Genomic DNA, 11,079 nt, shown 5'->3' on the forward strand with positions numbered 1-11,079 from the left:
GAAATTTGCAGAAATCTAAGTCCCAGTGAAGAGTGGTCTGGGTGGGGTGACCTTGAGTAGCTGTGCGTAGTTACAGAAAAGGACGGGGGAACGGCTCCCCGGGGCTGCCTCCGAGCGAAAGAAGCTCCAGTTTTGGAACAATACCAGTTTGGAGACTTTAGTTTTTCGTCGAACCGAGCAAACTCTGGGTGGAGTCGGAGGGCCAGGCCGAGGGGGCGGGGCCAAGACCGGGGGCGGGGCCACGCGGGCCCGCCCTTCGGCGAGCGGAGCCGGCGAGGGGCGGGGTTTCCGGCGCAGCGGCTCCGGGGCGTCGGGTGACGCCGGGCGGACGAGGCGTCACGTGACACGGAAGTGACTCCGAACAGGAAGAGGACGAAAAAAATAACCGTCCGCAACACCGAGCCGAACCCGACCCGCAGCTATCATGAACAGCAAAGGCAAGGACGGGGGGCGGCTGAGGTCGTCGGGGGGCGTCGTGCTGGCTCGGAGCGAGCGGGCCCGGAGCCCGGGGTCCCCAAACGGCGAGCTCGCGGCGGGCAGGGCCACGCTCCTCGCCAGGCTGCAGTCCCGGGGGCTGCGCCCGACGCCCTCGCCACCCCCACCCTAGGGCTGCTCGCTCCCTCCCGGCCTTTTTGCCCCCGAAACTCTGTGGCGCAGTTTAGAGCTGCGGGCTCCGGGGAGGGGGGACGGAGGGGGGCTGGTCATGACGGGCGTCCGCCGGAGCCAATGGGAAGCTGGCGCTGGGATTTGGGCCGGCCAATAGCGAGCCGGAGGGGGCGGGTCTACGCGCCCGGACCTGGGGCTGGCCCCGGGGCTTAACTACTGCGGCGCCGGCTCCTGGGTGCTGGCGGTGGCCCGCGGGGTCCCTCTCTCCCCGGCTCAGAACTCCAAGTTCCTGCGGTCCTACCAGTTCTCCTGCCAGAACTCGGTCCCCAGGCACTGCCTGCAAAACTTCCACCCCCCGAGCCCCTTTCCAAACCTCGCCGTATTCTCAAGGTTCATTGCCACTGTTCACTCCCACCAGTTTTATTTGGAAGTTGACCTTGAGTAGGAATTTCATAACCGCAGCTTTACTAGCCGATCCCGATGCACGAGGCCGCCTGGAAACTTCGGCCTGATGGGCACCGGTACGCCTGGCTCACCGTTACAGCGGTGTGCCCAGGGGACGAGCACCCTTCCTGTCCGCCCCTGAAGCCCACCTCTTGGCTCACTGAAGCGTGCAAACGGAATGCTTATTTTGCCCTCCCCCAGGACGGAGGCCCCTTTGCAGACCCGTCTGCTTGCTCCCTCCTGATGAACCACCACAGTGCCGGCTCCCAGGTAGCTGGCAACGTGCATTATTTACTCGTTTTTTTGTCTTCCAGGTCAATATCCAACACAGCCGACCTACCCTGTGCAGCCTCCTGGGAATCCAGTGTACCCTCAGGCCCTGCATCTTCCTCAGGCGCCGCCCTATACTGATGCTCCACCTGCCTACTCAGAGGTGCTTCTAGATCCTAACGGGGTTGAGATGCTCCCCGGACCACTATTCAGACCTTGGCTAAGTGTGACCTCATGATGTATTTACTCTTCACAAACAGGAGCACAGAGTATTTACGTGAATTAGCCAAGACCCTTTACGGTTCAGCAGTTCCTGTCCTGGCTGATGGCTTTACTCTTGGGCGCAGGCTGAGGTGGGGGGAGGGGGGTGGGATTTGCTTTCCTTGATTGAGCCTAACATGAGTTATCAAAGGAAGAGTCTTGAATGGCAGTGGGAAGGCAATTTGTGTGACTCAGTGTGAGGACGAAGGGTTAGAATTAAGGATTAGAGTAGGGTTAGAATTGAGGATTAGTACCAGTCTCATAATTATCTCAGCCGAAATACTTCCAGGCTTAATAAGTAAAATACCAGAAATCCAAAATCGCGCGGCCACTATTGCGGCCGCGCAACATCATTTCATTCTTGTAACCAGCTGTAGAAAACAAATCATCTCACAATGCCTTTTCAGCCATGTCTGATTTGGGGGTGTAAACTCTAAATAATAATGGTGCATCTTGTGTCGAAACAATGAATCTAATCAAAGTAGATAGAGTGTTAACTAGAATCCATCTGCCTCACAGGCATTGGGAGGGTTGGGAGGGGGAGGTTTATTGGGGTTCTTGGTGGTGAAAAATAAGTGTTGGTGAAGGGAAATGTGTTTGATAATTGCATGACCGAGACTTAAACCTGAAAGCTTGGTAACTTTTCCCACAGTGATTCAATAAATAAACGAAAAAGAAAAAAAAAGAATTGAGGATTAGAGTAGGCGTGTCACCGAATAACCCTTTGTCTTCTCTTCCTTGCCCCTTTCAGCTCTACCGTCCCAGCTTTGTGCACCCAGGGGCTGCCACCGTGCCCACCATGTCAGCTGCATTTCCTGGCGCCTCACTGTACCTTCCCATGCCCCAGTCTGTGGCTGTCGGTCCTTTAGGGTCTACAATCCCCATGGCTTACTATCCAGTTGGTCCCATCTACCCACCTGGCTCGGCAGTGCTGGTGGAAGGAGGGTATGACGCAGGAGCCAGATTTGGAGCTGGGGCCACTGCTGGCAGCATTCCTGTGAGTATGACCATATCAAGAGAAAATGGGCTGCTGTGTATTCTAACGTTCTGAAAGGCCTTCACAGTCGTCCTTTCACTATTCCTGAACAGTCACCAGGGGTGGTGAAGTAATCAGTAACGTCCAGTATTCAGGCAGGAAGTGGCTGTGGTCAGCAGCATCTGGCTGTCCACTGGGATTGAGCTAACCAGATTCCTTTGCTTTTCTGTCCTAGGAGCTCTCCTTGCTGCTTTTTTTTAGTCCACCGTGGAACAGCTAGCAGAGCTGTAGCACTTGTTTATTCTAGAAGCATCTACTTAACCATGGTATTGTAACAGGGACCATGATAATGAAAAGTATAGAATCCATAATAGCACAGCGGTAGGGCATTTGTCTTGCACGCAGCCAACATGGCCGACCCGAGTTCGATTCCTCCGCCCCTCTCGGAGAGCCCGGCAAGCTACCGAGAGTATTCGATATGCCAGACACAGTAACAACAAAGTCTCCAATGGAGACGTTACTGGGCCCGCTCGAGCAAATCGACGATCAACGGGAGGGCCTTTACCTTTACCTTAATCTTTATTAAGGAGCTTTTAAAGGAGCCAGAAAGATGGTACAGCAGGTATGGTGCTTGCCTTGCACGTAGCTGGCCTGGGTTCAATCCTCAATACCCCATGCGGTCCCCTGTATCCCACCAGGAGGGATCCTTGAGCACAGAGCCAGGAGTAAGTTCTAAGCACTACTGGGTATTGCCCCTAAACAAAACAACACAAAAAAAAGGGGGGGTGGGAGGAAAGAAGAAAACACTTTTAGAAAGGAGCTGGGGAGTTGGGGGGGTTGGTTGAGAGGCTGGAGGGCATGTAGGAGTCTTGGGTTCAGCCAGGTGTGGCTCACCCCCAGCAGCAGGCCACAATAGCCCTTGGGCACCTCCCAGTGTGGTCTCAAAAACCAGTTTTTAGAGAGGAATTTTAGTTGTTTTTTATTTAGTTTCTTAGTGCATGCAGATTAGAACCCATCCTCACTATAAACCGTCAGCCAGAGGTGAAATGCCTCCCCTCCCTCCCTTTTTTTTTAATGGTTTTTGAGCCACACCCAGCAGTACTCAGGGCTCACTCCTGGCAGGCTCAAGGGGCCATATGGGGTGCCAAACTCGTTGGCTGCCTGCAAGGCAAGCATTTTACCCATTGTATTATCTCTAGCCCCAAAGCATGTGCCCTGGGGCTGAAAGATAGTATAGTGGTTATGGCTTTTGCCTTGCACACGCTGAACCCGGCTTTTATCCCCAGCACCCCATATGGTCCCCCAAGCCTGCCAGGAGTAATCCTGAGCAACAGCCAGCGATGGCCCCAAACCAAAAACCAGCTTGCACCTTTTATTTTGGTTTGGGAAGCCACACGTGGCTGTGCTCAGGGCTTGCTTCTGGCTCTGTGCCCAGGGATCACTCATGGTGGACTCTGGGACCATTATGTGGTGCTGGGGATTGAACCCAGGTCGGTTGCAAGCAAGGCAGGTGCCCTCCCTGCTGCAGTCCAGCTCAGGCTCCAAGCTCTCACACCCTTTAACCGAGAGATAGGCCCCTTTTTCCTTCTCATCCCTTTGTGTTCATGGAGAATACAGACCTGCTTTAGAACCCATGTTGGTGGCAGATCTGGCTCCTTTAAGATGCTGTTCCGTTGGTGAGCACAGTGCCGGCATCCTAATAAGACCTTGTGCCTGTCCCCGATCAGTGCCCTGTGCCCAGTCAACCTTCTCTTCTTCTTTCAGCCTCCGCCCCCTGGATGTCCTCCCAATGCTGCTCAGCTTGCCGTCATGCAGGGAGCCAATGTCCTTGTCACTCAGCGGAAGGGAAATTTCTTCATGGGAGGCTCCGATGGTGGCTACACCATCTGGTGAAGAACCGAGGCCACCTCCGTGCCGGGAAAGACATCACATACCTTCAGCACTTCTCACAATGTAACTGCTTTAGTCATATTAACCTGAAGTTGCAGTTTAGACACATGTTGTTGGGGTGTCTTTCTGGTGCCCAAACTTTCAGGCACTTTTCAAACTTAATAAGGAACCATGTAATGGTAGCAGTACCTCCCTAAAGCATTTTGAGGTCGGGGAGGTGTCCATTCATAAAATGAATGTGGGCAAAACCGCCCTAAGGATCTTCCTTTAATCCCTCTGGAGTAATACTGTACCATACTGGTCGTTGCTTTTAGTAATAAAACATCAAATTAGGTTTGGAGGGAACTTTGATCTTCCTAAGAATTAAAGTTGCCAAATTACTCTGATTGGTCTTTAATATCTTTAAGTCTTTGATTTATATTACACGTTAAAAGGAACTGCATTAGTTGTCTCTGCCTCCCCCCTTCCATCCTTGGCCCAGTTTCCCTGTCACCGCCCTCGTTTACTCCCCGTCACCAATCTCCATTGAATCAATGGTGCAGGACAGTAAGCCAGTCAGACTAATTCCCTTCCCTCCTCGCCCTTCCCCACGTTTGCCATCTTTTAAATAGTTTTTCACAAGGATCCTCTGAAACCCCATCTGTGCCCCAAGTGCATATCGCACTCCCTTCCCCTTGTTTTTGCGTCTCCTCAGGCAAAAGTGGAGGGTGCTTTTGGGACCCTCCTCTCGGGTTGTCTCTCCACACACGAACCAAACCCAAATTTGCTTTGGTGCCAGCAAAACTGAGCTTTGCTTGAACAGAGGCTATTGATGCGAACTGTACTATAAGCAACAGTTTGTGAAATGGGGGGGCAGGAAGGAGAAGGCATTTCAGAAGCCTGATGACTTTAGAGCCAAATTAAGGGGAGTTTTCAGATCGAACCTTGGTCACCATTTCTTGTCAGTGTCCGATGCAGCCGCTCACAGCTCCCAAGAATTCCTAAGCTTAGGTGCCTCACCGCAAGATGAGAGGCCAGTGAGATCTCATTAGGGTTAAGAATATTTCAGGGATCCTCTTAATATTTTGATTTTTGTTTTCTAAAATTGGATTTTTATTTTATCTTATACTTCTAGTTCATCTAAATTTTGTGTTCTGTACATGTGATGTTTGACTTGTACCATTGACTGTTATGGAAGTTCAGCGTTGTATGTCTCTCTACACTGTGGTGCACTTAACTTGTGGATTTTTTATACTAAAAATGTAGAATAAAGACTATTTTGAAGATTTGAATAAAGTGATGAAGTTGCATTACACCTCACTTCAAGTATTCTTTTCTCAGCTTGCTTTCAGAGCTCTGCTGTAAATCTCTTTTCTAGGCTTCCGAGAAATTAAAAAGCTCTTAGTCTCTGACTTGGGGCGATTGCCTCATCACAGGCAGGTAAGCGCGGGACCTCATGCCTCCGCCCGGGTACTTTCTAAACCACTGAGCTCTCTTGCAGGCTCTTTCTCGCTGGGGATCTGTGCCGATTGCCTCAGCACCCACGGACGGTACTGGGTTTGAACTCTCAGCCTGCACTTGCCGGCAAGCACTTTAAGTCACTGCTATCTTCTGGGTCCTCTGTTGTTGATTTGGGGGAAAGCATTCCAAACAGATACAATGCTGCTTGGGCCCTGTGATGCCAGGGCTGACCTAAACCACCCTGGTGGTGCTCAGGGGCTTCCAGAGCTAAACACAGCAAGGCACCATGCTCAGCCGGGCATTGTGGCATTGGAGGCCCACTGGTGTTTCCAGGCAATGAGATGCTGGTTGGCCTGACAGTGCTGGAGGCCGTGTTTGTGTGTGTGTGTGTGTGCGTGTGTGTGTGTGTGTGTGTGTGCATTGTGGCATTGGAGGCCCACTGGTGTTTCCAGGCAATGAGATGCTGGTTGGCCTGACAGTGCTGGAGGCCATGGTGTGTGTGTGTGTGTGTGTGTGTGTGTGTGGCCTGACAGTTCTGGAGGCCATGGTGTGTGTGTGTGTGTGTGTGTGTGCGCGCGCTGTATTTAGGCATCCAGACCTTTTTATTTGTTTTGGAGCCACATCAGGGATTACTCCTGGCAGGGATGAGGGGATCATATGGGATGCTGGGAATCAAACCCGGGTTGGCCCTGTGCAAGGCAAGCACCCAACCCACTGTGCTATCACTGCAGCCCTCAACCAGACCTTTTACAATTGGGGGGTGGGGGGCATTTCTGGTGGTACTGGGGGCTACTTCTGGCTTAGTGCTTGGGATGCTTTCCTGGTTGTACTCCAGGAATATGCTGTGAGGGATTTAATAAAGACTTTGAAATAAAGGGAGTATGAGACTAATGTGATCATTTCTGTGGGTTCCATTTTAGGTATTTCTATGCATTTTTGGGTTTGGGGCCTGTACCTGATAGTGCTTGGGAGAACAAATGTGGTGCCAGGTTAAGTAATCATACTTGTACTATCTCTCTGCCCACTTTCAGATTTTTACAAACTTATGGCCAAGGGATTTAGAACATAAATTTAAAAATATGGGAACCACTGATCTTACTTGCCCTCAATTATGCTTTGAAGATGTTTAAGTCTGGGGCTGGAGCGATAGCACAGCAGGTAGGGCATTTGCCTTGCACGCGGCCAACCCGGGTTCGATTCCCAGCATCCCATATTGTCCCCCGAGCTCTGAGTGATTCCTCAGAGTGATTGCCAGGAGTGATTCCTGAGTGCATGAGCCAGGAGTAACCCCTGTGCATCATCGGGTGTGACCCAAAAAGCAAAAAAAAAAAAAAAAAAAAAAAGAAAATGTTTAAGTCTGTGTAAGATCAAGGAGACTCAGTTTCTTCAAAGTTCTGTGTAAAGGCTGGAGAGCTAGTTCAATGGGCTGAGGGCGTACTTTGAAGCTGGAGGCCTGGGTTTGATCCCCAGCATGGTAGTAGTACTCCCCCCAAAGCAGTAGTGTGCTCCCTCCTCACCCCCCAAAAAAACCCCAGCCCCTACCCCCCACCCCCAAAGTTCTGTGTAGAGAAATACTGAAAACTAGTAACTGGGTATCTTACCTTGGGTGAACTAGACCTTGGACTGGAAATCATACATTCAAAACCTCCAGGGAGATCCACCTTAATGTCCATGTAATATCTGAGTTGCTGATCATTTCCACCAAAATAATTGTGCCTTTTAATCAAAACTCAAAATTTTGAGATTAGATTCAAGAAGCATCTTTGAGCTGATTCAATGGCTATTGGTGGTATGGTCAGTGCTGGGCCTGAATGGCAGAGCTCACGGTTCCATGAAGACTGTGCTTGGGCCCTTAGTACTATATCCCTTCCATTGTTGGGTGTGGCCCCAGTGGCCCCTGAGTACCATTTGTACTTGCCGGGTGGTGCTAAAGGAATCCAGAAATTCTGGCCTTGCCAGGATGGAGGTTGAAGCCTTGCTCCCTATGGATCAAGCTTTGCAGTGGAGAGCATTCACAACGGTCTCCATTTCAAAAGAAAAATGTAAAAAAAGCAACTCACAATGATAAAGGTGATTTAATTTTTGCACATAAAAGTCTGCTTCCTCAGGGAGCTCAGGTAGAGAAGGGAGCACCAAATAAAAGGTGTTGGGAGGATCCTCCCAGGATGGGAGAAGCATGCTGAAAGTAGACTATAGACCAAACATGATTGCCACTCAAGGACTCTTTTGCAAACCACAACACCCAAAAGGAGAGAGAGAACAGAGGGGAATGCCCTGCCACAGAGGCAGGGTGGGATGGGGGGATGGGGGGTGGGAGGGATACTGGGATCCGTGGTGGTGGAAAATGGGCACTGGTGGAGGGATGGGTATTTGATCACTGTCTAATCGAAACCCAAGCACAAAAATCTGTAAGTCTACAACTGTAGACTTGATGTCTCATGATGTCTCACTAATAAAAATTTTTTAAAAAATTTTAAAAAAGTCTGCTTCCTATAGCAATTGAAAATTTAATCTTGATAAAAATAACATGATTGAGGCTGTGAGGGAAGATGGGGAAGAAAGGCTCAGATGAAGGAAGGGGGCACCTTCAACCGGAGGCGAATCCTTCACAGTCTCTGGAGACCATCACGCCCTCCTGGCCGAGCCTTTTCCTGTGGTATCCAGTCTTCGGGAAGAACTTCTTTGGACACTATATCCGCTGAGGTTACCATTAGGTGACCAGTCAGGGGACAGAGGAGCAGCCAGTGGCCCTAACTCTGCCTCTGACTTGTGGAAAAGAGTGAAGTCAACAGCACGTACTTGAACGTAGCCGGATGTTGTCTCCATTTTGCTGGACCACCAGCTGCATTACAAAGGCCTGGTGAGAGACGCCGTCACTGGCTTTCCCCATGTCCCTTCCTCTGGTATCAGTGATGCTGGCATGTGGGCAGTCTCCTGGAAGGAGCTCAGGTTTGCCTATAATCGATCTGTGCTGCTCACTGATTACAGATTAGATCTTAACCTAATAAACAGTGGGTTTTTCATTTTTTTTCATTTCATCATCCTGTTAATCGTCGATTGCCTCGAGCAGGCCCCAGTAACGTCTCTTTCATCCTAGCCCTGAGATTATATTCAGGGCTCTTTAGGAGAATGAGACCCATCATTGTTACTGGTATTTGGCATATTTGGTAGGCCACGGGGAGTTTGCCAGACTCTGCCCTGTGGGCAGGCTACATTCGACAGCCTGCAAGTTTGTCCAAAGTAGGAATGAGATAATAAGATAATAAGATAATAAGATGCATTCGCGGCCGCGCGGTTCCGGGATCTGGATTTTATAGTCTCTGAGTCTTGGCCGCTGATGGGATTACACGGCGCCAGGGGGCCAGGTGGTGGGTGTGACCCCCGCCTACTGGAATTTGGAGGATCTGGGTGGAAGATGCTCGACTCCAATTCGAGTAGGCTTGGAGGTCTCGGCCCCGGAACCCGCGTGGCTTTGTCCCTCTGCCAGTACCTTCAGGTGTGCGGAGAGTGGTCTCAGCATGGTGGTGGCTGGTCCTGGAGGTCTCCGGCTGCCGTAGCCCTGGCCGGGGCGGGGAGGAAAGCTCAACCCGCTCCCCTCCAAGGGACTCCGGGAAGCAACACCGAGGCGCGGGGGCAGAGACTGTGGGTTAGCTCGGAAGATTGGACGCCCTTCTAGGTGCCCAGGAACTGTCAGATGAAATATTCCTCCTTCTCCCTGCCCTTGGCTGAGTCACTCTCCATTTGGAGGATGGCGCTGGGTTCGCCTTCTGCAGATTCATAGGTGACGTAGCTGCCTTTGTTCTTGTACAGGTAAAAGAAGATCAAGGTCACGACTGAGATCAGGGTGAGGAAGACCACGGTGATAACAACTTGGAAATGAGAGGGGAAAATGTTTTAGCATGAAGGGTTATCTCAGTCATTCGTGGGCCACTTGATTTGGGTTGCTCCCTTACTCTGTGAGGACTGCCTGCTCTGGTTAATGAACAATTTCAAATTCACTCCCCACCTCCCCCCGCCCCCACCCAAGTCCAACTCCATGGTACACGACTCGGAAGTTTCTTAGTGCTTTAGCTAAGGACCAGACTAGATTTCTTTCTTTCTTTGTCAATGTCCAAAAGCTTTATTATTATTTCACAGCACAGACTAGATTCGTGGCAACACTGAACTCCTTTCAACTAGTTCTTGATGACAGAAACAGGAAGGAGGGGAACAGGAAGGAGCTTATCCCAACAGGAAGAGTTTTCTAAATCCAGAGCCTCCTGGTGCTCTCTGATCCCTCCCATCCTCTGCCTCACCCACTCAGCAAACCACACATATCCTCAGCCCGACCCACGCTCTCCAGTGCTCGCAGGCACCTGGATCTATTTGTGGCAACCTCCCAGCCCATCATTTACTGGCAGTGCCTCTGACAGATGCGGCAAAGAATCTTTTTTAACTCCTCACGTGGATGCACGTGCATGTGTGTGCAAATCCACATGTGAAAACAAGCTTGTTCCTGGATTTTTCTTACTAATGTTGGGTGTTTTCCTAGAAAAGGGGAGTACTGCTCTTCACACTGAGTTCCAGGCTGTCTCAAGAATAAGGTGGTCCTGATCTCAGATGGTTCAGTGGTTTGGCTCAGAGCCGAAATTTCTTACCTGCAATAAGTGCTGTGCTGGCTTCAGCTTCTGGAGACAGAGCCTTAGTGGGCTGCAGAATTGGGGTGGTCATCAGTTCTTCTGGAAATGGAAAAGTGGAACAGGAAATGGGGTGAATTCTTTTGCTCTAAAGTCTATGTTTGGGGCTGGAGCAATAGCACAGCGAGTAGGGCGTTTGCCTTGCACGCGGCTGACCTGGGTTTAATCCCCGGCATCCCATATGGTCCCCCAAGCACCGTCAGGAGTAATTCCTGAGTGCAGAGCCAGGAATAACCCCTAAGCATCGCTGGGTGTGACACAAAAAGCAAAATAAATAAATAAAGTCTATGCTTGTCCATCAGATCTCATCACCATGTCTTTTTCCTTAGAAATGTGATTATTCAGGAGCCAGAGTGATGGTACAGTGGGTAAGGCACTTGCCTAGCACGCGGTAGACCTGGGTTTGATCCCCAGAATCACTTATGGTCCCCCAAGCCCTGCCAGGTGTGAACCCCGAGCCCAGCCAGGTTTGGCCAAAAAAATTAAAAAGAAAAAAAAAACATGATCATTCAGCAG

General features: G+C 50.6%; 2 protein-coding genes across 3 annotated transcripts; one reads left to right on the forward strand and one right to left on the reverse strand.

Annotated features, from left to right (window-relative positions):
* Positions 1-288: 288 nt before the first annotated feature.
* DAZAP2 (DAZ associated protein 2) lies at positions 289-5,746 on the forward strand. Of its 2 annotated transcripts, none has more exons than XM_056120226.1 (4): positions 289-437; positions 1,365-1,483; positions 2,333-2,501; positions 4,322-5,746. In XM_056120226.1, the coding sequence occupies exons 1-4, from the start codon at positions 425-427 to the stop codon at positions 4,642-4,644; spliced, it is 624 nt and encodes a 207-aa protein (XP_055976201.1). In that variant the 5' UTR covers positions 289-424; the 3' UTR covers positions 4,645-5,746. The 2 variants fall into 2 exon arrangements, with proteins under 2 accessions (XP_055976201.1, XP_055976200.1); XM_056120225.1 differs by having other exon boundaries at positions 2,333-2,578; positions 4,322-4,586.
* A 3,675-nt stretch (positions 5,747-9,421) lies between these two features.
* SMAGP (small cell adhesion glycoprotein) lies at positions 9,422-10,603 on the reverse strand. Its single transcript, XM_056120228.1, has 2 exons — positions 10,525-10,603; positions 9,422-9,756 (listed from the first exon to the last, which is right to left on the reverse strand). The coding sequence occupies exons 1-2, from the start codon at positions 10,595-10,597 to the stop codon at positions 9,578-9,580; spliced, it is 252 nt and encodes an 83-aa protein (XP_055976203.1). The 5' UTR covers positions 10,598-10,603; the 3' UTR covers positions 9,422-9,577.
* Between the last annotated feature and the right edge of the window lie 476 nt (positions 10,604-11,079).

The sequence above is a fragment of the Sorex fumeus genome, unplaced genomic scaffold (genome assembly GCF_029834395.1).
Source record: "Sorex fumeus unplaced genomic scaffold, SorFum_2.1 ptg000042l, whole genome shotgun sequence".
Lineage (NCBI taxonomy): Eukaryota > Metazoa > Chordata > Mammalia > Eulipotyphla > Soricidae > Sorex > Sorex fumeus.

Coding starts and splice junctions, on each gene's coding strand:
- DAZAP2 (XM_056120226.1), top strand. Junction 1,484..2,332: donor CTCCACCTGCCTACTCAGAG/GTGCTTCTAGAT, acceptor TGCCCCTTTCAG/CTCTACCGTCCCAGCTTTGT. Junction 2,502..4,321: donor TGGTCCCATCTACCCACCTG/GCTCGGCAGTGC, acceptor TTCTTCTTTCAG/CCTCCGCCCCCTGGATGTCC.
- SMAGP (XM_056120228.1), bottom strand. CDS start 10,597: ATGACCACCCCAATTCTGCAGCCCACTAAGGCTCTGTCTCCAGAAGCT. Junction 9,757..10,524: donor CAGCACAGCACTTATTGCAG/GTAAGAAATTTC, acceptor CTCATTTCCAAG/TTGTTATCACCGTGGTCTTC.